This window comes from Megalops cyprinoides, chromosome 25, assembly GCF_013368585.1.
Source record: "Megalops cyprinoides isolate fMegCyp1 chromosome 25, fMegCyp1.pri, whole genome shotgun sequence".
Taxonomy (NCBI): domain Eukaryota; kingdom Metazoa; phylum Chordata; class Actinopteri; order Elopiformes; family Megalopidae; genus Megalops; species Megalops cyprinoides.
The window spans coordinates 19,446,217-19,473,249 of NC_050607.1; the positions used below are offsets into that span (position 1 = coordinate 19,446,217).

Here is a 27,033-nt window from a genome sequence, read left to right on the forward strand (position 1 = left end):
CCCTACACTGTACAGTGTGTTAGCTGTGTGTGTGACCGCTGTGCTGTGTTGCAGAGCTCTGATGTGAAGGTGGAGGTGTCAGAAGCTGATTTTGTGGAGCTGGTCCAAACCCTGCTGAAAGACCCAGCTGAGAGAGAACACTTCCTCCAGGTCTGACACTCAAGTCCATGTAAAGTGGGGCAGGTTTCACTGCAGAGTTCTGGAAGTAAACATTATCTCATTATTAAAGGGCCTTTCTCTCTCCCTCTCTCTCCCTCTCTCTCCCTCTCTCTCCCTCTCTCTCCCTCTCTCTCCCTCTCTCTCTCCCTCTTTCCCTTTCCTTGCAGCTGGGTCCCAGTTATGATTCAGCTCTGCAGGTGTTGGTGTGGGAGTTCCTCTCCAGACTGGAGCAGCTGCTGCCAGTACCAGACCTCAAACAGGTAAGGAGACAAAACCCCACTGCATCACACCTGGACCTGCTGGGGATGCCAGCTCACCTCTCCATGTGCCCACTGACCCTGACCAAGCTTTTAACATATGTCGTGGAATCTCGCCTTCTAGAAAGAAACTTCAATTATGACAGTCAGAGTGCAGCGAGACAATTCCATGTTTGTTCTGAAAGCTCGCAGGGGAAAGTCATCGTAGAACTCGCATAGAGAAATCAGAGCAATTCCAACTTTCAGTAGTTTACATCAGATTTTTTATGCCGTGATAAGGTGTGCAACCCTCAAATACGCACATCCATCATGTCTAGGAAGTATCCAGGCAGAAAAGTTTTATACTTGTGTTTTGAAATATTCTGTGGTTAGCAGTTAAGTAAAAATGAAAAACTCCCTAAAATAGTCTTTTAAACTTGAGCCAGGTGAAACCATATCTATTGCTGACTGGGCATGGCCTGTGTGCCTGTGTGAAAGATACAACATCCTTAACATTTCAGGAGAGTACACAGAGGGCTTTGTGAAGAATAACATCTTTGTGTTTAGGTTTTATGCATGCAGGTGGAAACACCGGAAGACCGGATTCTTGTGATTATTGTAGAGAATTTCAATTAATAGCAATATGTGTTCAGCAAATCTTGGTTGTGGATGGTCCCTGGATTGGGGAGAAAACAAAGCAGTACACTTCTTGGGGACAACAACATCAACACCAATTAACAGTAGTGATGCAACAAACAACAACATATGTACTGCACAATGTCAAGTTAAAGTGTACATGAGTGCAGGGTGTGTATCTGTACAACTGTTAGTTATGCAACTATTGCACTGTGAATACACAGAAAGAGATACAGTTGACATGTCACTGGTTTAACAGTTGGAGTGTGATGGTGTGTGAGAAGCTTTTCCGATGTCAGCTTGTTTTGGTAGGTAGTGATCTGAAGTGCCTTCTGAAGGGAAGGAGTTAGAATATGTGAAGGCCAGCATGTGAGGGGTCGGCAATGATTTTGCCTGCCTGTTTCCTGGCCCTGGTATTGAAAAGATCTCATTGTGGGCAGGTTAACTCCAATGATCTTTTCTGCTGTCCTGATGGTGTGCTGTAGTCTAATGTCTTGTTTGATGGCAAAGCCAAACCCGATCATTAGACAGGTGGTGAGGACAGACGCAATGATTGCTGCATAGAACTGAACCGGCAATTCCTGTGGTAGGTTGAGCTTCTTGAGCTGATGAAGGAAGAATATCCTCTGATGGGTCTTTTTTTGGAGATGGCTTGGTCTTCCATTTTAGGTCTGGAGATTATAGTTCCCAGGAAGGTCTTCATATGGGGGTTCTTCCTGAACTCCACCATCATCTTCATTGTCTTGAGCATATTCAGCTCTAAATTGTTATGGCTGCACCAGAGGGCCAGCTGCCTGTATGCAGACTCATCACCGTCTTGGATGAGACAGATGACCATTGTTTCATGCACAAACTTCAAGAGTCTGACTGAGGGGTTCCTGGAGGTGCAGTCGTTAGTATAAAAGCAGAAGAGCAGTGGGGACAGCACGCAACCCTGTGGGGCGCCAGTACTGATCGTCTGGGTAGTGTATGAATTTCCCCAGCCTCACTTGCTGCTTCCTGTCTGTGAGGAAGTTGGTAATCCACTTACAGGTGGGGGCAGGCACAGGGAGTTGGGAAAGTTTTGAGTGGAGGAGTTCTGGTATGTTGGTGTTGAACGCCGAGCTGAAGTCCACAAACAGGATCCTTGCGTAGGTCCCTGGGAAGGCAATGTATTGGAGAATGTGGTTTAATCCCGTGTGGACTGCATTATCTACGGGTCTGTTGGACTGGTATGTGAATTGTAGGGGGTCCAGCAGGAGGTCTGTGATGTCTTTCAGGTGGGCCAGCACCAACCTCTAAGGATTTCATGTCTGCAGAGCTGAGTGCAACAGGCCTGTAGTCGATAAATCCTGAAATTTACATCTACTCTTATATTTACTCATATGGCAGATGCTTTTATCAGTCGTGGCTTACAAGTGAGGTAGAGTACAACACAAGAACAAATCATAGTGAGTCAACAATATTAGAAGCACTACATGAGGTTTCCATGGTTAGCCAGGCAAGGTACAAGCTAGCTGGTAGTGTGTGTTAAACCATTATTACGGCCTTTTTTTATTTGATTTCATAGTTCAGTAAGGACAGTTTTGGGGCATGACAACTTCTTTTAGGGGGTAGTATTTCAGGTGTTTTAATAGACACTTGTGGGTTGTACCCTTGGGCAAAGTACTAAACCCACAGTCGCCTCAGGAAGTTACTTAACCCACAAGGCTGAACCGGCAACCTTTTGTTTACGAGTCCTACTCCTTAGCACTATGCTACACTGTGGTCCAGATCTTGGTGAAGACAGGAGGCAGTAGGCCAGGAGGGTGAAACTCCATCTGGGTCTGCTGCGTTCTTGATCTTTTGATGCTGAAAGAATCTGGGAATGTCCTTTCCATAGTGATGCGGGGTTGTTGGCTAACAGTCTGTTTTCAGCTTTTCAGAGAGGACCCTTTTGGCCGCCCTGATTTCCTTTGTCAGTGTGTTCTTTGCCTGGTTATACAAAGTCCTGTAGGCCTTCTCCTTCCATCAATGAAGCTGTGTGAGTTTAGTGGTGAGCCAGGGTTTGTCATTGTTGTATTTGATATGAGTCCTTTTGGGGATGCAGATGTACCCACAGAAACTGATGTATGATGTCACACTGTCAATGAGCTCATCCAGATCAGTGGCTGCTAGTTCAGCAGTCGAAAGCAGGCCTGTAGAGTGTTCTTGGCCTCGCTGTTCCATTTCTTCACTGGGTTCGCCACAGGTTTAGCAGATTTTGGTTTCTGCCTGTAGGTTGAGAAAAGGTGAACCACGCGGTGATCAGAGAGCCCCAGAGCTGCATGCAGGACAGGGCAATAGGCATCCTTTAATGTTGTTTAACAGTGGTCCAGTATGTTGCTGTCCCTGGTGGGACACTTAATGTGTTTGTCTGTATTTCGGCAGTTTTTGACTGAAGTTTGCTCTGTTAAAATCCCCCCAAAAAACAAGAACAGAGTCTGTGCTCCACACTGGTCTGGTCGGCTAATCACCATTGTGCTTTATTCACACAGGCTTGTGGAGGAATGTAAACACCGACTGGTATTTCAGAGGCAAACACTTGCAGTGAATAAAGCAGTTTTCAGTTTATCAACAAAGCTTCCAGGTTTGAGCAGCATGACTTCAACACTGTGACATCAGTATACCAACCTTCAAGTAGATTAGTAGATTCATTAAGCAAGATTTCTGTGGAGCACAGGGCAGCAGAGCGAGAGAAATCCTTGTTGGATCCATTGAGGAGTAACAGCTCATCCATCTTGTTACACAGGGAGCAGAGATTATCGAGGTGGATGCTAGGTAGCAGAGTCTGGAAACCCTGCTGTCAGAGCCTGACCAGCACTCCGGCTTGCTTACCCCATCTGCCTCTGCTGTATATGCTTATTTTAACATTGTAGAAACATTTAAAAAATTAGTTGTATCTGACACTTGAAATATTATTTGTGCTATAATCCCATCGTGGCTGGACTTTTGTCACTCCTTGTATCTACTGTAACTTCAGCTTGTGCAAACTGCAGCTCCAAAAGCACTGACAAAAACAACAAAGAAGGTATTTCTCTAGTCCTTGGTCTCTGCTTTAGTTTTCAGTTGGTTTTAATTAATTAATTTTTATTATTCGTAATTAAAGTTGATTTTTAGATTTTGTTACTGGTTCTTACTCCAGGCTGGGCCCCTCAGTGTCGGTTCCAGACCAGCATGTCATTTGTGCTGCTCGGTTAACCAGCGTCTCCTCGTCTGACAGCTTTCAGAAACTCTACCGTTCCTCAGGCTGACAGCAGTGGTGTAGCACCTATCCTCCACTGGGCTCCCCCTCTGCTGTAGTGCACTGTGTGACTTGTAGTGTGAGAAATAGCCGCTGGCTGCCTGTCCTGATCTCTGTCCTGTGTGAGTACAGAGGTTATCTGGTGAATCAGTCCAAATACAGTATTACCGATTGCAAAACAGGGTTACATGGGAGATAAAACATGATCATAGAAATGACTGGACACAATATTTTTAGTGTCAACTCTCCAACACTCTGGAATGGACCAGCATTTAAAACTCATTTCTCATTTTTATGGTGGCCTTTGAGGAATAATTGCTGTTTTAATTATTTTATTTGTTTCTTTTCCTGTTCTTGATTTTTATTCATTGATTTATATGATCAATTTGTACTGTGTATTTCTGTTAGATTCATTTACATCTAGCTTTCAGTACATTCTGATGTTCTGAGATGGAATGTAGATAGCTGGGGTAAATGGAAAATGATGTAAACATATGAAAATGCAAACAGAAAAGTAGTAGTCCTGTTAATGACTGAGGTAACACTTCTTTCTCCCTCAGACTGTGTCATTGCTCGATGCTGCCCCCTCTGTCTTGGAGGAGTGTGTGCAGTCTGCCTCTGACCCACAGCAGCTTAAGGTCCTACTCCAGCACCACAAATGTGTTGGACACTTGGACAGGAATGGTAGGCCTCTGTTAGAGGATGCATATAAACCACCTTTTACAGCATACTCTTAACTGTGAAGATGCTACAACACACCAGAACATGAATATATTTTGGTTGTGGTTTTTATCTTGTTTCCAAAGGCAAAAATGGGAGCTATGTTAATGCAAGACTTTGGCTGATTACATATTATTTATGAGCGATTTAAGGTCAACTTGAAAAAGCAGTGACAGGACTATTTAAAACGATTCCTTTTCCTTTATTTCTGTGGCTCTGTTCCTTTCTCACTTAATGAAGTTCATTCTTGCTTGCCCTTTCTCTCAGTGACTCCTCCCTCCATAGACAACTGTATCCTGTCCTCACTTTCCCTCCCACCATTTGGAAAAGTTGATGATTCGGCTGAACTGATTGAATGTGATATCCAATCAGAACCTGAATATGGCTCCAAAAAGTTAAGAACCACCTCTTCAGATGAAGAAATGACAGAATGTGTGATGGACAGGAGAGATTACACAGGGGTGGAGCTGGGATCAAGTCTGAACAGAAGTGAAGACATAGAGGAGAGGATGGAGAGGAAGACTGGATATGGGATGAGCAGGGAGGAGGTAGACATACTATCCAACATGAAAGAGGAAGGTGGGGAGAAGGAGGATGGTGTGAGAGATGAAGAGGAAAAGAAACTTTGGAGGGAGGGCCAAAAAGAGAGAGATGAACAGAGGGAGAGAGGTGAAACTGATCCAGCCCTCCAAACTGACAGAGGACTGAAGAATGAAGGAAAATCAGACTGTAACCAACAGGAATGGGATGGCCTTTCACCTCAGGTCACTTCCTGTCTTCTCAAGCAGCCAAGAGTGCTGATTCGCCGACTTGAGGTCACAGAGATGTCGGTTCCTGTATCATCACTTCCTCATCTGATGGTCAATAATGGGGACCAGGGAGTGAGTTCTCCATGGAAACGGGATGAGTTTATGCCAGTGATGGAAGAGGGCTCACTGAAGCAGAACAAACAGGTCATGATCCAGAAGAGGGAGATGATTGGCAGCTCCAAGATCCCACTGAAACAGCCCCCAGATTCATCAGAGAAAGAGTAAGAGTGAAGAGGGACATGAACTGATTTTATTTTTCACCTTCATTGCAATCAGCCTTATAGATAATGATCCTTTTTGCCTTTTACAGGATCTTTGCTGGAGACCCCTTTGGATCCTCTGTCATCTCTCCCAGGAAAGAAGAAACAGGTGAGAGGAATATGTGATTAATTTTTTACTCAGTATTGCTGATGTAAAGCAGTGTCCAGTCTGATGGGCAGTGCTGTTCTGAAGAGCTCCATGCATTCCCTAATGCCTCAGTCAGACAGCAGCTCTGCTTTCAATCAGCAAGTGTCTGAGTGACACTTCTTTTCATCTCGAGGTTCTTTGGCTCTGAGGATGGTATGAATAAAGATGCTGAAATCTGCATGTTTAACTCCTGCTGGATTTTTGAAGTTACATCAGTTTTGTCTCTCAGAAATCCTGGTATGTTTTTAGCCATACTGGGTACTGTGGAGTGCATTTTGAGTCCCCTAATACCTGCCTTCACATATATTTCTTTCTGTCTGACGCATACATTTTGATGTTCTTGCACTGTTGTTTGTATCCATTAAATCATCTGGGCATCTGTTTATCCCCGGTCTTCTCTCTCTCTTCAGGGCAGACAGCTGAGGTGGCGTCACAGGTCTTTGCCTGCTCCCAGTGCCCATTCACTGACATGGAAGAAGTGAACCTTCACCAGCACATTGACAAGGTTCACCCAGAGGAGTACAGCAGGATTCTGGGATCTGGAGGAAATGGAGCAGAGAACCTACTGCCTCCCAGCGGCACCCCTCAGCAACACCCCACACCCCCTAAGACACTCCCCACCCCGACACAGTCCCACACAGGCACTCCAGGAGCCCACACATGCCCCCAGTGTGGGATGAGTTTCAGATATGTATCACACCTTACAGCACACCAGCGAACTCATACAGGGGAGCGGCCATACCAGTGCTCCCAGTGTGGGAAGAGCTTCAGGCAGTCAACTGGTCTAATACAGCACCAGCGAACTCATACAGGGGAGCGGCCATACCAATGCTCCCAGTGTGGGAAGAGTTTCAGGCAGTCATGTTCTCTAATACAGCACCAGCGAACTCATACAGGAGAGCGGCCATACCCCTGCTCCCAGTGTGGGAAGAGTTTCAGATACGCAGCCGACCTTAAAGCACACCACCGAACTCATACGGGAGAGCGGCCATACCAGTGCTCCCAGTGTGGGAAGAGTTTTAGGCAGTCAGCTGGTCTAACACAGCACCAGCGAATTCATACAGGGGAGCGGCCATACCAGTGCTCCCAGTGTGAGAAGAGTTTCAGGCAGTCAATTGGTCTTATACAGCACCAGCGAACTCATACAGGAGAGCGTCCATACCAGTGCACTCCGTGTGGGAAGAGCTTCCATAATTCACGTCGTCTGAGATACCACCACAGGGTATTAAAAAGCATTAAAAGTCATTAAATGGATTTTGCGAAAATCAAGGCCTTAAATGACTTTAAAAAGCATTAAATTTGATTCCAACATGCATTAAAAATTTTAGATAGTTTTGAGGAAAAATTTTTTTACCAAGTACCAATTTTCTTTGAATATATATGTAACCGGGTGAACGGGGGCACACGACACCATTTAGGGACGCAACTCATGTACTGTACCTCCTGCTGTGTATTAAGCAATGTGTGCTACCGTATTCTGTACTTCTCGGGGAGTGACGGATGCGATTTACAGGAGTAGCCTACTGATTAATAAGTTTCTATACTGAATGAAACCTACTTGTTTGGAGAGTCGATACACTATGAGTTAAGGCACTACATGCAATGTTATATTTCTTGTGTGTGTTTTGATGAGGTTTACAATTCGAATGTATTTTACAAAAGCCAGCTAAAATGTCATTTTGTCAAATATATCCTTGTTCTATAAATGTTGTGCATTAACAGTGTGGCTTTGTTAGTGTATAATGCTGTTATTTATTTTCCTCTTTCCTCCTTTTATTTTTAGTCACTCAGAGCCACTGCTGTTGCCTATAGCTTATAATACTGTGAGATTTTTTCCCCTTTTTTGCATCCACGCTGATATCAAAGCCTGCTGGCAAAATTTAAATGATTCTTTCAGTGTTTACCAAAGATTCGAATAGCATCTTGTTGTTTAACAGATAAATGCAGTTGTGAACAGTTATTTTTTTCATATAGGCTATTTCCCTTTACGCCCATACAGCTGCATTCCCTCTTTATGCAGTCGGGGAATAAAGGACCCACATAAAACATTTTTCTTCTGTTCCTGCCTCCTTTTTGTTAGATAGGCCACAAATATATAATTAACAACTTACCTTTGCTGTCGAAAAATATGTACATTAGTGTGATAAACATGCGGAACGAGTTTGCTTCCAGCCGGTGCAAAATTGCCCAAACACCGGATGTTTGACAGTGCCGGGCTAGGACCTGGTGGAGTGAAACGTGAGAGCAGAGATGCAAATTTCGTGAAGGAGGAAACAATGGGTAAATGCAAATTCCAGCAAAAGTGGTTGGAAGACGAAGAATTTAAAACATGGTTGCAGCCCGTTAGTGGTCAGCATGGAGAAGGATTTTGGAGTATTTGTAAAAAAAAAAAAAAAAAAAAGTATTAAAATCAGGTACAATGGGTGTCAACGCTGTTAAATCTCTTATGCAATCCGATAGCCACAGGTCGGCTGTAAAAGGCAGACCGCAATTAACTATGTCTAGTTATTTTGCCGTGACTGAGAAAGTAGCACCTGCTACCACCACTACAAACACCACAACTGTTGCTGTAGTGACCACGGCTTCCAGAGGAGCCGCTACCGAAGGAAAATCGGTCGACCTTCGAGCAGCGTTTGGTTCCAGTGCAGCACCACTCGTATGCATCTAATGAAGGCGTTTCTGAGTTGTTCGCGGCAATGTTTCCTGATTCGCAAATAGCTAAATCTTTCACCCGTGGAAAGGACCAAACCAGCAGCTACATTATAAAATTTGGACTTGCCCCATACTTCAAAAACAAACTGACTTTTAGGCAGTTTGTTTGCTGGACCATTTGTGCTTATGTTCGATGAGAGTTTAAACCAGTCCACAAAAAATAGATGTCCATGTCTGATTTCGGGAGGGTGGCTGTGTCCAGTCCCGTTATCTTGGATCACAGTTCATGGGACATTCAAAGGCTGAGGATCTGCTGCACCAAGTATATTTCTACTTTTGGTTCATGCAGTTGTATTTGGATGAATTACAGATGAAGATACAGGTTTTATATAGAAGGATTACAGTTCTCTTTGTATTCATTACTTCATATAGTAGTCCATGTTTATACAATACATAATGAAAATACAAAATGTTTGTCATTACTCAGTGAGTCTTATATTACGGCTGAACAATATTGGGAAAATATGCAATATGTGATGTGTTGAGTGTTGCAATAATGATATGAGTTGAGGTAAATAACTACTTAAATATACAGTGTTAATGGCTTTCTGTTCTGGGTTAGCTGCCAACATAGACCCTAGACAGTGAGTAGCCTATGCGGACACAATGAAATCCATTATTTCCAAATCTCTAATCTGATCTGATTGGTGAAATATATTGACATGCAGAGCATGAATGCACAGCCCATGGAAATGTACAATTTGTCGATATTTAAGTAGTCTTTGCAATATCTACAGTATATTACGCCTGTTGATATCACGATAACAATACATTTGCAATATATTGTGCAGCCCTGTCTTATTGCTTTTAGAAGGTGATTTAAAAAGCTATTTTTGAAATTATAAGAGCAAATTTTAACAACCAAACACGTCAGTAACATCTTTACAGTTTTTTTGTTTTGATGTCAAATCATTTAAATGAAATATTTATTTCTACTCTTAGGAACGTGTGCGCCCATTAGACCTGAAGCATCTCCTTTCCATTAGTGTGGATGGCCCAAATGTGAACTTGAAGTTCCTCAATAATCTCCAGCAAGAACATGCTGAACTGTATGGAGGTCGGCAGCTAATTTCTGTTGGGAGCTGTGTGTCGGGGCTCAGGCAGGGACTCAGGCGCGGACCACGGGAGCTTCGGGTTCCAAGCGTCTTTAACGGAATCGTCAGGCAGAATCGCTAATCAGAAAACGGGCAGGGTCGAAAACCGGGAGGCAGTCCGTGGACAGAGCAAGAATCGGGAAACGGGAGCAGGCAAGGTCGGGAACCGGACAGGCAGGCAATCAAGCGAACGAGGCAAGGAGGCAGGCAAAAACGAGGTCAGGGTACAAGCAGGGTCGAAAAACGGGAAACGAGCAGACAGAAGCATAAAGCAAACGCCGGGGACGAAACAGGAGGAAAAACACTGTGACGAACTAGCAACAGGACAGGGAAAAGCAGGGAACATATAGGGCAAGGCTGACGAGGGGATGGAAAGCAGGTGTGCAGGCAATCAGGCGGGCGGAGACCGGGCGGGGAGCGGGGCAGGAAAAACACAAGGAAAACAAAAGTACGACAGCTAAGGAGGCGGAGCACTGACACTGTGGACTGCACACTCTACACAATTCACTCAAGACTGGCTTCTCCACTTGGGATATTGAGAAACTGTTGAGAGCAATCCACTTTGTTTTTCTCAATGTACCTGCAAGAAGAGAAGATTATACAAAACTCACTGGCTCATCTCTGGGTGAGATGGGTGGAAAATCTGCCTGTTGCAGAGAGAGCCATTGAGGTATGGCCCAAGCTTAAAGACTATGTGGAGGCAGTCCATAGAAAAGAGTTACCAAATCCTGGAACCTCTTCTTTTCATACCATCAAAGCAGCAAATGAAGATCCCCTGATCTTAGCCAAACTTCAGTTTTTCATGGCCATATCTGGAACCTTTTGTCCATTCTTAAAGAAATACCAGACTGATGAGCCAGTCCTGCCATTTCTGTGCAGAGACTTGACAGAATTGATGATGGTAATAATTTAATTTTTGCTTCATTTAAATGACTAATTTTTATGTTGAGCTTTATGGTCTTTTGAAGCGGGTATACTACATTGAATAACTGTATAATACCCATGTAGTATGGAATAGCAAAGCTGGTTAACAGAATGTTAAGTAACAAGACATTTGTTTTTCATTTTATAGAGTCTGGTGAGAGCTACTCCAAGACAACACTCCCTTTAAACTGACCAAACCTGATGTTGATTACCAGAAGAACTGGGTCAGTGTAGGCTACACTGACATTGGCTTGGGAGCTGAGTCTGTGCTTAAGGTAATGCATTGTTCCTGTTTTATAGGTATACATAAAAAATTGACTACACTGCATTCATTCCTTATATATTACTAACATGATGTGTGCAATCCCTCCTTGCTAGGCTCTACTGAGCTAATCAAGCAACAGAATAGGTGAACTCACTGCCCTTGAATTTAGAAGGGACTGCATAAGGTGCCTTTCCAGAATGGTTAAGAAAATGCAAGAAAAGAGCCCTTTGAAACACCCCACTGTCACGGAGATTGCAAGCTTGGACCCTACCATCATGAGCAGAGACCCAGAATGGTACAAGGGAAAGATGAAGTCTCTAGTTCAGAGATTTCTACAGGACAAGCAATTGACAGGAGGGCTTTCAGCTGGTAGGAATGTTGTAGGGATAGCTTCAAAATAAAGGTTATGCACAGGTTTTATTGTATTCTCAGTATATACTTTCATCTTAAGAACAGTTTTGCTTTTTTAATTTTGTGGAGGAGTTTAAGTTTTTTGTAATTAAAAAGGGTATGATATGGTCTTAAATGGTATGTAATCAGAAGATGTTGCATATTTTGTATTATTTTTGTGCATTGTATTTTGTGTAACAGTCTTCATGATCAAAATGAAATTATACAAACAAGTTTACAAACATTGCATACCAATGTGACCAATAAGTGACCACCCATTTAAATTGATGAGATTTAATGAGTAATTTTTGTATTTGTCCATTGCAGGTGATGCTGTTGTGCAACAGTTTGACAGCTTTCTCTCACTGCATGGCAAAAGTGAGGAGTTCATCCCTTCAAACCCATGGAGCAATGACTTGATGCTTTTCTTCATGAAGCTCTCAACCAGTCCAATCCTGAGCTCCAGAGTTTCTTTCAATGCCTCCTGCTCTTATCTCATAGGCAGGCAACAGTAGAGGGAGGCTTCTCTGTGAACAGGGAAGTAAAGACTTGCAACATAAAAGAAGAAACTGTTGAGGCCCAAAGACTAGTCTGTGACCAAATTAGAGCTTGTGGGGGGGTTCTCAAAGTGTCCCTCACAAAGGAACTACTGGCTTCTGTAGCCTCAGTCAGGACCAGATATAGGATCTACCTTGATGAAAAGAGGAGGAAGAGAGAGGGTGCCATGCGTGGACTTAAGAGAAACACTTTGGAAGATGAGCTGAAAGAACTGAAAAAGAAAAAGGAGGTGTTGATGGAGGTGTACGCCAGCATTCAGAAGGATGCTGATCAACTTGTTGAGGAGGCCGAAAACAAATCTAGCACACTCATGGCTCAAATGATTACAAAATCTAACACTCTAAGGAGGAGATGCAAGGACAAATGCAATGAACTGAAAAATGTCAGAGTTAGAACTAAAAACCAGTGAACTAAGGCACATGCATTAATTCTCTTACTTACACAAAGTTGTATAATTTCTGTAGCACTTGAATGTTGCATACATTAAGTTCCAGCCTTTAAATTTAGAGTTTCAGAGTTTTTTCCTTCATTGTCCAGACTGATAGAATTTGGAATTATTGCAGTACAATTTACACAAACAGAAACAGGTTTTTTGTCATGTCTAGCATTCAACAGGTAGTTGATTGGTGCTTTTTAAATGAATTTTGGAATATCTACAAATAAATTTTGACACGTTTTCTTAAATATCCAAAGTTCTCATCATTGCATCATTGTCAAATTGAATGGTTACAATTCAGAAGTTGGGACATGATTATTTTATAAATTTATTGTGTGTGTGTGTGTATGTGTGTATGTATGTATGTTTATGGCATTAAAAATGTTAAAATGGCATTAAAAGGGCATTAAAAAGCATTAAATTAGACTTGCTGATACCTGCAGAAACCCTGCACCAGAGACCTCATACAGGAGTGCGCCCCTATCACTGCTCTCTGGGAAGCAGTTTGGACGTAATGCAAACATGACTCAACACCAGCGAACCCATACAAGGGAGCCCCCTACCCGCTGTTCCTAGTGTGGTAAAAGGCACAATAGTATTTTTGAGAAAGCTGGTTTAATATGGAGGCAGGTGCATCTGCTGACAGCTTCATTACAGCCATCCACAAACTCGCTGACCCCTTAGACAAGGAAGGCTGATGGGCAAAACCAATAAATACCCGAGTGGAGCAAACACACTCAAGTGCATGTAGACTCTTCCTCAGTCTCTCAAAGGAAAGAGCCCTAAGCCCCTCTCACTGGAACATAACAGCTGCTGATCACAAGTATTAAAGCAGTAACATGCTGAAATGCAACCAAAAGATGCAATGTAGTCTGGGCAGATGAATAAATACAGTACACCAAATTAAAAACCTCACCATTCAAATATCGTTTTAGTCCCTGGAGCAGATAATTTAAGAAATGGAAGAAATGAACTGGCACTGTGAACTTTTTCAAAATTCAAAATTGTGAACTATGAACGTGAACTTATTCATTTTAGTCTGTGTGAACTTTAACCCTTACGGTGTACGGTCACACTGGTGTGATTTGCCATTTAGCGCATATGCTAAAACTGGTGCGATTAGAACTAATGGGGGGGGGGGGGGGGGTTAAATCATGATGCCGGCTCTACATCGTGATGTCTGTCAGCCATCGGCAATGGACGGTGGCATTGTCTATCAGCCCAAACCTTGTGCGTACCTGTATGTCCCTACATGTTGTTCATTTTCTGTTGTTTATCATTTATTTAATGTACAGTTACATCTGTTCTGTTTTTGTCATTCCTTGTTGTTATTTTTCTGTCCATGTTTAAAATATGTGATAATGTTTATCATGACGTTCACCCACATAAATTATTCTCTGTCTCTGTCTTGTTTAACACTATGAAACACATATGTCCATTAAAGAGAAAATGATTCCCCAAGTTGTTGCTGTATAATAAATCAGTGCTGATCTATTTTTGTTGGTTGAAAGTAGGGAAACTCCACCAGTCATTGCATTTCCCCACATCTCAACTGCTCATCCCCCATCCCCAGCACACACTATGGACATGCTAATTTGACTGGCCACATCTTTTGTTTTGCTTAATGGCCCTCTTCTGCTGCTGTTGCTGCTTCTGCTCTCTGCTTCAGCAAACACTGTATAATAAATCAGTGCCGATCTTTGTATATTTGCAAGAAAATGTTTGAAATTGCCAAAAATACCCAACCAAAAGACTGCACTTCCAAAATCTATTCTATGCAGTCCAATGCAGTGAGGAATGCACAGACTTATGTATCAGTGAAATTAAACAACCGGTGACAACTGGCAGTCAAACCAGAGATGTGGCTACAACATTGAAAAATGAGTCAAATTATAAAATTGAAAAAAACACAAAGAACTAGAATAAGGTCAGCTAAATACATCCCAATGGCCACCCACAACCCCAGACCCCATCTAACCCAAATCCAGATAGCTACTGTATTAAAGAGCAGCAAGCTTTTCAGGACTTTCAGTAGTCTACACGTACACTTCCCTGGGCTTTGAAACTGCCTCTGGCTGAAATCTATGTGGTAGCCTGATTTGAGAACATAAGGTATGAAGTGAAAATTAACCCTGTTTTCATTTAAAAATGCCTCTGGTCCCCTGGTAACCTAAAAAATTCTGTGTTCCCCTGGTATACTGAAAGACTTTACAGGCCCTTGAAAAGTTCAGAACCTTACTGCTCCAGAAGAGGGCCATTAAGCAAAACAAAAGATGTAGCCAGCCAAATTAGCATGTCCATAGTGTGTGCTGGGGATGGAGGATGAGCAGTTGAGATGTGGGGAAATGCAATGACTGTGGTGGAGTTCCCCTACTTTCAGCACTGATTTATTATACAGCAACAACTTGGGGAACCATTTTCTCTTTAATGGACATATGTGTTTCATAGTGGTATACAAGATAGACAGAGAAAAACTTTGTGGGTGAAAGTCATGATAATACTTTATCACATATTTTAAACATGGACAGAAAAATAAGACAACAAGGAATGACAAAAACAGGAATAAATGTAACTATACATTAAATAAATGATAACAGAAAACGAACAAAATTTAGGGACATACAGGTACATACAAGATTTGGGCCGATGGACCAATGGATCACGATGTTGAGCGGGCATCGTGATTTAACCCCCTCCCCCCACAAATCCACACACACTATAAATCCAGTGTCTCTGCTACAACGTAGAAAAATATATTTATTACTTATTTGCGGGGATCAACTTGAGCCATAGAACTGATAAATATGTATTTCAAGGAGTGTCAGCCAGACAGCACAAAAATGTAGGATGGGTTTATTCTAAATATTAGCTCCTTGCACCTGATTTAAAGGAAAACAGCTGATTTAATCACACTATACCGCCCAGTGAAAGCATGTTTTAATTTAGACGAAAACATAATTATTTTTAAATCTACCTGATTTACACCAACCTCAGTAAATCAGGGGGCGAAGTGTTTATTTGTATCGCAAAATTGAGGATGAAAACTTACCTACAGAGCAAACTCTCCCGTTCTCTGCTATACCTGTCTTAATTCCTAATCGTTATATTGTTAGTAACCCTTTTTCACCATGTCTCAGCCTGCACTTTTAACCATATTTTTTGTTTAGGAAAAATATAATCAATGAATTATTAATATTGTAATGACTAGAGGAAACTCTTGCTGATTTATGTTTTCATTAGTGTTATTAAGCTTCTCCTAATTTTCACTTACTATTTGATATATGTTTTAACGTTAAATCGCTGTTTCCTCAAAGCTAAAAAAGCTATCTAAAGCTATCTCGTGTTCTAATCGCACCGGTCCTAGCATATGCGCTAAAATCACACTGGTGTGACTGTACGATTGAAAGGGTTGAAGTTCACACAGATTAAAATGAAAAAGTTCATGTTCATAGTTCACAATTTTGAATTTTCCACAAGTTCACATTCCCAGTTCATTTTCTTCCATTTCTTAAATTAGCTGCTCCATTAAATGCTCCATTTGAATGGTGAGGTTTTTAACTTGGTGTACTGTATTTATTCATCTGCCCAGACTACACTGCATCTTTTGGTTCCATTTCAGCATGTTACTGCTTTAATACTTGTGATCAGCAGCTGTTATGTTCCAGTGAGAGGGGCTTAGGTCTCTATCCTTTGAGAGACTGAGGAAGAGTCGACATGCACTTGAGTGTGTTTGCTCCACTCGGGTATTTGTTTTGCCCGTAAGCCTTCCTTGTCTAATGGGTCAGCGAGTTTGTGGATGGCTGTAATGAAGCTGTCAGCAGATGCCCCTGCCTCCATATTAAACCCAGCTTTCTCAAAAACACTATTGTGCCTTTTACCACACTAGGAACAGAGCAGTGATAGGGGCGCACTCCTGTACGAGTTCTCTGGTGGCATCTCAGACTACATGAATTACAGAAGCTCTTCCCACACTGGGAGCAGTGGTATGGCTGCTCTCCTGTATGAATTGACTGGTGTGCTGTAAGGTGTGATGCGCATCTGAAACTCTTCCCACACTGGGAGCATTGTTATGGGCGCTCTCGTGTATGAGCTCGTTGGTGGCGTCTCAGACTACCTGAATGACAAAAGCCCTTCCCACACTGGGAGCAATGATAGGGCTGCTCTCCTGTATGAGTTCGCTGGTGCTGTATTAGAGCAGTTGACTGCTTGAAACTCTTCCTACACTGGGAGCACTGGTATGGGCGCTCTCCTACATGAGTTTGCTGGTGCTGTATTAGAGTAAATGACACCCTGAAGCTCTTCCCACACTGGGAGCACTGGTATGGCCGCTCTCCTGTATGAATTTGCTGGTGTGCTTTAAGGTGTGATGCGCATCTGAAACTCTTCCCACACTGGGAGCATTGGTATGGGCGCTCTCCTGTATGAGTTCGTTGGTGGCGTCTTAGACTACCTGAATGACGAAACCTCTTCCCACACTGGGAACAATGATACGGCTGCTCTCCTGTATGAATTCGCTGGTGCTGTGTTAGACCAATTGACTGCCTGAAACCTTTCCCACACTGGGAGCACTGGTATGGGCGCTCCCCCGTATGAGTTCGCCGGTGCTGTATTAGACCAGCTGACTGACTGAAACTCTTCTCACACTGGGAGCATTGATATGGGCGCTCTCCTGTATGAGTTCGTTGGTGGCGTCTCAGACTACATGAATTACGGAAGCTCTTCCCACACTGTGTGCAGTGGTACGGCCGCTCTCCTGTATGAGTTCGCAGGTGCTCTATTAGACCAGCTGAGTGCCTGAAACTCTTCCCACACTGGGAGCATTGGTATGGCCGCTCCCCTGTATGAGTTCGCTGGTGCTGTATTAGATCAGTTGAGCGCTTGAAACTATTCCCACACTGGGAGCACTGGTATGGCCGCTCTCCTGTATGAATTTGCTGGTGTGATGTAAGGCGTGATACGTATCTGAAACTCTTCCCACACTGGGAGCACTGGTATGGCCGCTCTCCTGTATGAGTTCGCTGGTGCTGTATTAGAGTACGTGACTGCCTGAAGTTCTTCCCACACTGGGGGCATGTGTGGAACTGTGTCGGGGTGGGGAGTCTCTTAGGGGGTGTGGTGTGCTGAGGGGTGTTGCTGGGAGGCAGTGGGTTCTCTGCTCCATTTCCTCCAGATCCCAGAATCCTGCTGTACTCCTCTGGGTGACCCTTCTCAATGTGCTGGTGAAGGTTCACTTCTTCCATGTCAGTGAATGGGCACTGGGAGCAGGCAAAGACCTGTGACGCCACCTCAGCTGTCTGCCCTGAAGAGAGAGAAGACCGGGGATAAACAGATGCCCAGATGATTTGATGGATACAAACAACAGTGAAAGAACATCAAAATGTATGCATCAGAAAGAAAATGCACTCCACAGTACCCGGTATGGCTAAAAACATACCAGGATTTCTGAGAGACAAAACTGATATAACTTCAAAAATCCAGCTGGAGTTGAACATGCAGATTTCAGCATCTTTATTCATACCATCCTCAGAGCCAAAGAACCTCGAGATGAAAAGAAGTGTCACTCAGACACTTGCTGATTGAAAGCAGAGCATGCCGTCTGACTGAGGCATTAGGGAATGCATGGAGCTCTTCAGAACAGCACTGCACATCAGACTGGACACTGCTTTACATCAGCAATACTGAGTAAAAAATTAATCACATATTCCTGTCACCTGATTCTTCTTTCCTGGGAGAGATGACAGAGGATCCAAAGGGGTCTCCAGCAAAGATCCTGTAAAAGGCAAAAAGGCTCATTATTTATAAGGCTGATTGCAATGAAGGAGAAAAATAAAATCAGTTCATGTCCCCCTTCACTCTTACTCTTTCTCTGATGAATCTGGGGGCTGTTTCAGTGGGATCTTGCAGCTGCCAATCATCTCCTTCTGGATCATGACCTGTTTGTTCTGCTTCAGTGAGCCCTCTTCCATCACTGGCATAAACTCATCCCGTTTCCATGGAGAACTCACTCCCTGGTCCCCATTATTAACCATCAGATGAGGAAGTGATGATACAGGAACATCAAGTCGGCGAATCAGCACTCTTGGCTGCTTGAGAAGACAGGAAGTGACCTGAGGTGAAAGGCCATCCCATTCCTGTTGGTTACAGTCTGATTTTCCTTCATTCTTCAGTCCTCTGTCAGTTTGGAGGGCTGGATCAGTTTTACCTCTCTCCCTCTGTTCATCTCTCTCTTTTTGGCCCTCCTTCCAAAGTCCCTTGTCCTCTTCATATCTCACACCATCCTCCTTCTCCATCCCCTCCTTCTGCTTCTCCCCATATTCCTCTTCCTCTTTTATGTTGGATAGTATGTCTACCTCCTCCCTGCTCATCCCATATCCAGTCTTCCTCTCCATCCTCTCCTCTATGTCTTCACTTCTGTTCAGACCTGATCCCAGCTCCACCCCTGTGTAATCTCTGCTGTCCATCACACATTCTGTCATCTCTTCATCTGAAGAGGTGGTTCTTAACTTTTTGGAGCCATATGCAGGTTCTGATTGGTTATCATATTCAATCAGTTCAGCCAAATCATCAACTTTTCCAAATGGTGGGAGGGAAAGTGAGGACAGGATACAGTTGTCTATGGAGGGAGGAGTCACTGAGAGAAAGAGCAAGCAAGAATGAGTATTAATTCATTAAGAATGTTAATGTAGTTCCTGTTTCTGCCTTTGGAAACAAGATAAAAACCACAACCAAGAATATATTCATGTTCTGGTGTGTTGTAGCATCTTCACAGTTAAGAGTATGCTGTAAAAGGTGGTTTATATGCATCCTCTAACAGAGGCCTACCATTCCTGTCCAAGTGTCCAACACATCTGTGGTGCTGAAGTAGGACCTTAAGCTGCTGTGGGTCAGAGGCAGACTGCACACACTCCTCCAAGACAGAGGGGGCAGCATCGAGCAATGACACAGTCTGAGGGAGAGAGAAGTGTTACCTCAGTCATTAACAGGACTACTACTTTTCTGTTTGCATTTTCATATGTTTACATCATTTTCCATTTACCCCAGCTATCTACATTCCATCTCAGAACATCAGAATGTACTGAAAGCTAGATGTAAATGAATCTAACAGAAATACACAGTACAAATTGATCATATAAATCAATGAATAAAAATCAAGAACAGGAAAAGAAACAAATAAAATAATTAAAACAGCAATTATTCCTCAAAGGCCACCATAAAAATGAGAAATGAGTTTTAAATGCTGGTCCATTCCAGAGCGTTGGAGAGTTGACACTAAAAATATTGTGTCCAGTCATTTCTATGATCATGTTTTATCTCCCATGTAACCCTGTTTTGCAATCGGTAATACTGTATTTGGACTGATTCACCAGATAACCTCTGTACTCACACAGGACAGAGATCAGGACAGGCAGCCAGCGGCTATTTCTCACACTACAAGTCACACAGTGCACTACAGCAGAGGGGGAGCCCAGTGGAGGATAGGTGCTACACCACTGCTGTCAGCCTGAGGAACGGTAGAGTTTCTGAAAGCTGTCAGACGAGGAGACGCTGGTTAACCGAGCAGCACAAATGACATGCTGGTCTGGAACCGACACTGAGGGGCCACCTGTAAGTGGATTACCAACTTCCTCACAGACAGGAAGCAGCAAGTGAGGCTGGGGAAATTCATACACTACCCAGACAATCAGTACTGGCACCCCACAGGGTTGCGTGCTGTCCCCACTGCTCTTCTGCTTTTATACTAACGACTGCACCTCCAGGAACCCCTCGGTCAGACTCTTGAAGTTTGTGCATGAAACAATGGTCATCTATCTCATCCAAGACGGTGATGAGTCTGCATACAGGCGGCTGGAATTGCCGGTTCAGTTCTATGCAAGAATCATTGCGTCTGTCCTCACCACCTGTCTAATGATCTGGTTTGGCTTTGCCACCAAACAAGACAGACTACAGCACACCATCAGGACAGCAGAAAAGATCATTAGAGTTAACCTGCCCACAATGAGATCTTTTCAATACCAGGGCCAGGAAACAGGCAGGCAAAATCATTGCTGACCCCTCACATGTTGGCCCTCACATATTCTAACTCCTTCCCTCCAGGAGGCACTTCAGATCACTACCTACCAAAACAAGCTGACATCGGAAAAGCTTCTTCTCACACACCATCACACTCCAACTGTTAAACCAGTGACATGTCAACTGTATCTCTTTCTGTGTATTCACAGTGTAATAGTTACATAACACTTGTACAGATACACACCCTGCACTCATGTACACTGTTAATTGGTGTTGATGTTGTTGTCCCCAAGAAGTGTACTGCTTTGTTTTCTCCCCAATCCAGGGACCATCCACAACCAAGATTTGCTGAACTCACATATTTCTATTAATTGAAAATCATACTCTACAGTAATCACAAGAATTCGGTCCGTTTTTTCCTTCCAATAGCTCCCTTCTGCTTGCACTCTGAATTTTATCACATCCTCCTTGGCTGAACAAACAAAATCATAATGGCAAATGTAGCAAAAGGCAAGAGCAGCCATCCCAGCCGGCCTCGAACCCGGGTCTACGGGGTACCAAACATGCGACTTTGACTGAGACGCCAAAGAGCCAGGCTCGTTGGTATGGCAGTCAGCGCGCATACTCAACCGTAGTGACGGCACTGCGCCACAGCAAAATTGGATATTTCGGCCGCAACTTGAAGGAGGCCATCGGATGGAGCTCTCCCTCAAAGACTGAGTAACTGACTGAATTTTGCCACTAGAGGACAAAGACTAAAGTATGTGTGAGAGCTGAGTGCCTTCTGTGTGATCATTTTGTACTCTTTTGTTTCCACCTGCATGCATAAAACCTAAACACAAAGATGTTATTCTTCACAAAGCCCTCTGTGTACTCTCCTGAAATGTTAAGGATGTTTTATCTTTCACACAGGCACACAGGCTATGCCCAGTCAGCAATAGATATGGTTTCACCTGGCTCAAGTTTAAAAGAATGTATTTTAGGGAGTTTTTCATTTTTACTTAACTGCTAACCACAGAATATTTCAAAACACAAGTATAACTTTTCTGCCTGGATACTTCCTAGAAATGATGCATGTACCTATTTGAGGGTTGCACACCTCATCACTGCATAAAAAATCTGATGTACACTACTGAAAGTTGGAATTGCTCTGACTTCTGTATGAGTTGTAGGATGACTTTCCCCTGCGAGCTTTCAGAATAAACACGGAATTGTCTCACTGCACTCTGACTGTCATAATTGAAGTTTCTTTCTAGAAGGCGAGATTCCACGACATATGTTAAAAGCTTAGTCAGGGTCAGTGGGCACATGGAGAGGTGAGCTGGCATCCCCAGCAGGTCCAGGTGTGATGCAGTGGGGTTTTGTCTCCTTACCTGTTTGAGGTCTGGTACTGGCAGCAGCTGCTCCAATCTGGAGAGGAACTCCCACACCAGCATCTGCAGAGCTGAATCATAACTGGGACCCAGCTACAAGGAAAGGGAAAGTGGGAAAGAGGGAGACAGAGAAAGAGACAGGGAGAGAAAGAATGGCCCTTTAATAATGAGATAATGTTTACTTCCAGAACTCTGCAGTGAAACCTGCCCCACTTTACATGGACTTGAGTGTCAGACCTGGAGGAAGTGTTCTCTCTCAGCTGGGTCTTTCAGCAGGGTTTGGACCAGCTCCACAAAATCAGCTTCTGACACCTCCACCTTCACATCAGAGCTCTGCAACACAGCACAGCGATCTCACACACAGCTAACACACTGTACAGTGTAGGGGTCCTTCTGATTCAGCCTGCCAGGTACATCTCCCCATATTCTGCATTTCCCACAGTATCAGTCTTGGTTCCACAGACACTCATAATGGGCCCATAACACTTCCCCTTCCTCCCATTCCTGCCCCTGTAGTGGTCAGTCTGTGTGCTGGAGGAGCCAGCGCTGACTACAAACTCTGTGTCAACATACTGGACCATTGGCTCATTCCATCTCAAAACAACAAATGGCAAAGCTCTTCGCTCTCATATTTACTACAAAAAAGAAGTATAAAAATATTTTTTAGTATGAACACACAGGAGGTTTAGGTTGTGTATTTCAACTGCTGTTTGAGATATTGCCATTTTGAATTCACTGCTCAAAACTCAATAGATTCTATTATCAGATTCTCCCTAGCATATTACATCCAGGAGAGAGGCAACTAACTTGTTGTATATTACAAAGGTGGTTTATTACTGGTATTGAAAAAAAGAATAAGTTCTGAGGCTGGGATATTTGCTATCTTTACAAAAGGCAGCAAAGTACATGAAATTGCTGAATGCTATAAATAGTGGAGTTAATTACTTCAGATTCTGGAGCATGATTATATGTTTATATCACCACCTTTTTTGTATTGTATGTAGTTTCATATTGCACTACAGGACCCTCTTGAAAATGAGATGCCGAATCTTAAGGGTCTCTATCCTCTTAACTTTTAATAACACTAACTCAGACTTCTGTACTTCCAGATCCGGATATCTGGAATGTTCAAATGGGGTGTGAGATAACAGCCCCTGCTCTGACTGCAACCTGGGGAGCAGCAGCACCGCTGTTGACCCCTCCAGAATGCATCTTTCTGTCTCATCTCCACCATTATTTATTTAAACGTACATTTTTCACACCTTAAATTACAAAGTGCTTCAGCCCCCTTCACTCACCCTCGCTCGTATTGCCAGAATCAGGTGGTTCCTCTGTCTGTAACTCAGCAGCTCTGGGACTGCCTCTGTCACCAAAGTCACAAACTCCTCCAGTTTCCCATAATGCATTACGTCTCGTTGCTGCACCACTTGCCACATGGCTGTAGAGAACAGCCGTAGGGGGGGAACCAAGAGGCGCAGAGAGGAGAGAGGAAGAGAGGGATCTGCAGCAGAGAGAGAACATAAGGAATCTGCACACAAACAGGAGCACCTCTGACATCTAAAGCAGCACTGGGATTTCAGTTACCAGCATTTGTTCCTGGTTACACAGCCTACTGTATACCACCTACTACTGTTTACCATTAACATTTAATGTTGTTTTGTTTACCCATAACCTGAGATAAAACTCCGAACTTCTTTAAACCAAAATGAATCAATATCAATCGATTAATAAAACTATTCAGTACTGCCGAGTTTTACACTCTTCCTCAGCTGCAGACTGAACGCACAACAAAACATTCAGCTAAAATGCGTTTGCTAGACATTTGATCGGTAAATGGCTTGCAGACAAATACGTCTTCTGCATTGTTTCGTAGCGGCTGCACTCCCCGTATACAGAGGGGAATGCTGCGGGTGTGTTAAAACGTATTAACGCTAAAGCTATACTAAGGCAGCGGCTGGATGAATTAGGCAGAGGTTTTTAAATCTCCCTCCACACGATCACATAGGATGCATTGATGACGCCGCTCTGACAATGCCCTTCCAACGACGATAAAATGTACAAACCCCTGTTGTTTCCCTTACCTGATGAACGTTGTCTTTCCATCGCTACAACTATTCCAACAGCTTGCTTACATACCGGTTTACCAGCTATATTTTCAGAGCATCCGTTGTAACATTGGATGTCAACGCGTATAAACACCACAAACTCACAGGGGCGATTGCTCTGTTGTTAGCTTAGCTGCGGTTAGACTTTAACGCGGTTTTAAACGCGTATGTTGCGGAAGTCGTCACGTTGCCTTTTTCACGCCCCCATATTGGAAAGCAACGGGGAGTAAAGTTACTTCCGGTCACCGCTACCTCCGGCGAAGATCTGAGTATCTCTCTGAAGTTCTCCAGATCTGCCAAAATTCCGGGTCTCACCGGCTGCTGAAACAGTGGATATATTACAAAACAGTCCAAACTGGATCGTGAACTGTTCCATGAACAGTTTGTCTTTAATTATGAAGGGAATGTCAGCTAGCAACGGAGAGACGGCTAACGTTACATCAAGCCACCTAGCAGCTTGTAAATGCACTTCAGTAAAGCTGTATAATGACATTATCCAATTGTTTATTGCCATAACATATGTCATGATCGTTTAATATTCATTCATGTTTGTTACGTGCATATTCTTTTTGGTATAGGGTCCGACATAGTAGACGGTATTGTCGTAATACGAGCACGGTGCCACAGGTCACTTAAAAGAATGAGGAGCCACACAATCTGGAGGTGTAGTGAAGACAACACTGAATCTGTTAGGAACAAGAGCGCAGAATAAATTATTTGCATCAGTCTTTTGAAGGAGATGCTTTGGCTAAAATGGTTTAGAAAAGACGCGCAACAAATGGCTATGGTTTGTCAACAAAATTGCGTGCTCCATAGTATGCACCAATACTCGACAAACGGACGCTACGTATCGTTTGTTTAGTGCCAAAAACCACTGATTTCATGCAGTAGCAGATTGATAGATGACATCTTCTTTGTAAAGGTAACGATCTCTGTATGGCCTGGGTGATTTTCTTGCACATCTTAACAATAAACGCACTTTCCCGTGTGGACTAAAAAAACAACAAATTAAAGCAGCAGTAAGGAGTCTTAAACTAGCGAGCTAGCAAGGTACAGCATCTTTTAAAATTCTGTTTAGACTACTAGTAAACAGGTCGTCGCTGCGAAAGTGCATGTTACAGACAACTGTGTCATCACAGATGTTAAACAGCAGGCCTTCCTCTCTCTTGCGGTCCTCATCACGGGGAAATGCGTGAAAGCTTAAATAGGGCTGTTTTTGTTTGCAGTTTGTACACAAAGGTACACAACACCACTTCTTGGTTCTCAACTGTACCATTATCGATTCGCTGGTAATAGGAAAGATGGCTAACCGGAAGTAAAGTGTCGCCAAACATTTGGTTTGTAGTAATTCGGTGGAACGTGTAGCTCTTCTTCCTCCTCTATGATAATCTGTGACTCGCCCTGACATGCCTCCAACTCGCGCGAGACTTGACGAGAATTGGCCACTGACAGCAGTGGAGATGAGAGAGCGCTTTTGAGAAACAGTTTAGAGAGGAGGAATCAACCTAAATATAATATTATTGGTCACATTTCTAAATAGTAAAGGCATAGGGCCTCTACTACTAACGATATATAAATAAATTGGATTTTACCACTGCAAAGATGTCAGAAACGATGCATCCCTAGTTCATCCCAAATTATCCGGTGCACACTTTTTAAATCGGGGCGATCGCATCGTGAACTTTTTATGCCGGTGCACTGATGCGAATCGGTGAATCTTACCATCCTTACATTTGGATGATGCCGTCTCAAATGAGTAATCATGTTCGACGTACTGCCAGCAACATACCCAATTTCAGTTGAACATTGAAGAAGTGAACCTTCACCAGCACATTGAGAAGGGTCACCCAGAGGAGTACAGCAGGATTCTGGGATCTGGAGGAAATGGAGCAGAGAACCCACTGCCTCCCAGCGGTACCCTTCAGCACCCCACACCCCCTAAGACACTCCCCACCACGACACAGTCCCACACAGGCACCCCAGGGGCCCACACATGCCCCCAGTGTGGGAAGAGTTTCAGGCAGTCATGCCAGCGAACTCATACAGGGGAGCGGCCATACTCCTGCTCCCAGTGTGGAAAGTGTTTCAGATACACATAAGACCTTACGGCACACCGGCAAACTCATACAGGGGAGCGGCCATACCAATGCTCCCAGTGTGGGAAGAGTTTTCGTCATTCATGTAGTCTGAGAAACCACCAACGAACTCATACAGGAGAGCGCCCATACCACTGCACACAGTGTAGGAAGAGCTTCTGTAATTCATGTAGTCTGAGATGCCACCAGAGAACTCATACAGGAGTGCACCCCTATCACTGCTCTTAGTGTGGGAAGCAGTTTGGGCGTAATGCAAACATGACTCAACACCAGCAAACCCATACAAGGGAGCCCCCTACCCGCTGTTCCTAGTGTGGTAAGAGGCACAGCAGTATTTTTGAAAAAGCTAGGTTTACTATGGAGGCAGGGGCATCTGCTGACAGCTTCATTACAGCCATCCACAATCACGCTGACCCCGTAGACAAGAAATGACTGGTGATCAGATTTTTGAGAGAATTAGACATATTTTCCTTTTCCTACAGTTAGACCCAGGGTTAACTTTGTCTAGGCTGTTATCACATCAGGCAGAGTGAGACAAGAAATAGACTTTTCCGAATGTGTTTACAGGTCTAGGAAGGCGGACGGGCAAAACACATACCTGAGTGGAGCAAACACACTCAAGTGCATGTAGACTCTTCCTCAGTCTCTCAAAGGAAAGAGCCCTAAGCCCCTCTCACTGGAACATAACAGCTGCTGATCACAAGTATTAAAGCAGTAACATGCTGAAATGCAACCAAAAGATGCAGTGTAGTCTGGGCAGATGAATAAATACAGTACACCAAGTTAAAAACCTCACCATTCAATTGGAGCTGGAAGGAACTTAGCACAAGCAGCACAAAGCCAGCCTGATCTGCTGACACT

The 27,033-nt window shown here is 43.6% G+C and overlaps 2 protein-coding genes and 1 pseudogene across 2 annotated transcripts; 2 read left to right on the forward strand and 1 right to left on the reverse strand.

Annotated features, from left to right (window-relative positions):
- The first annotated feature begins 358 nt into the window (after positions 1-358).
- On the forward strand, positions 359-6,677 carry LOC118771740. Its single transcript, XM_036519746.1, has 5 exons — positions 359-419; positions 4,833-4,956; positions 5,260-6,022; positions 6,112-6,170; positions 6,664-6,677. The coding sequence occupies exons 3-5, from the start codon at positions 5,415-5,417 to the stop codon at positions 6,675-6,677; spliced, it is 681 nt and encodes a 226-aa protein (XP_036375639.1). The 5' UTR covers positions 359-419; positions 4,833-4,956; positions 5,260-5,414.
- LOC118771938 lies at positions 6,626-26,601 on the forward strand (annotated as a pseudogene).
- LOC118771901 (zinc finger protein 271-like) lies at positions 16,475-23,377 on the reverse strand. Its single transcript, XM_036520052.1, has 7 exons — positions 23,270-23,377; positions 22,209-22,304; positions 21,972-22,064; positions 19,411-19,534; positions 18,448-19,219; positions 18,300-18,358; positions 16,475-17,887 (listed from the first exon to the last, which is right to left on the reverse strand). Exons 1-7 carry the CDS (start codon positions 23,375-23,377, stop codon positions 16,656-16,658), a joined length of 2,484 nt encoding a protein of 827 aa, XP_036375945.1. The 3' UTR covers positions 16,475-16,655.
- Positions 26,602-27,033: the final 432 nt, after the last annotated feature.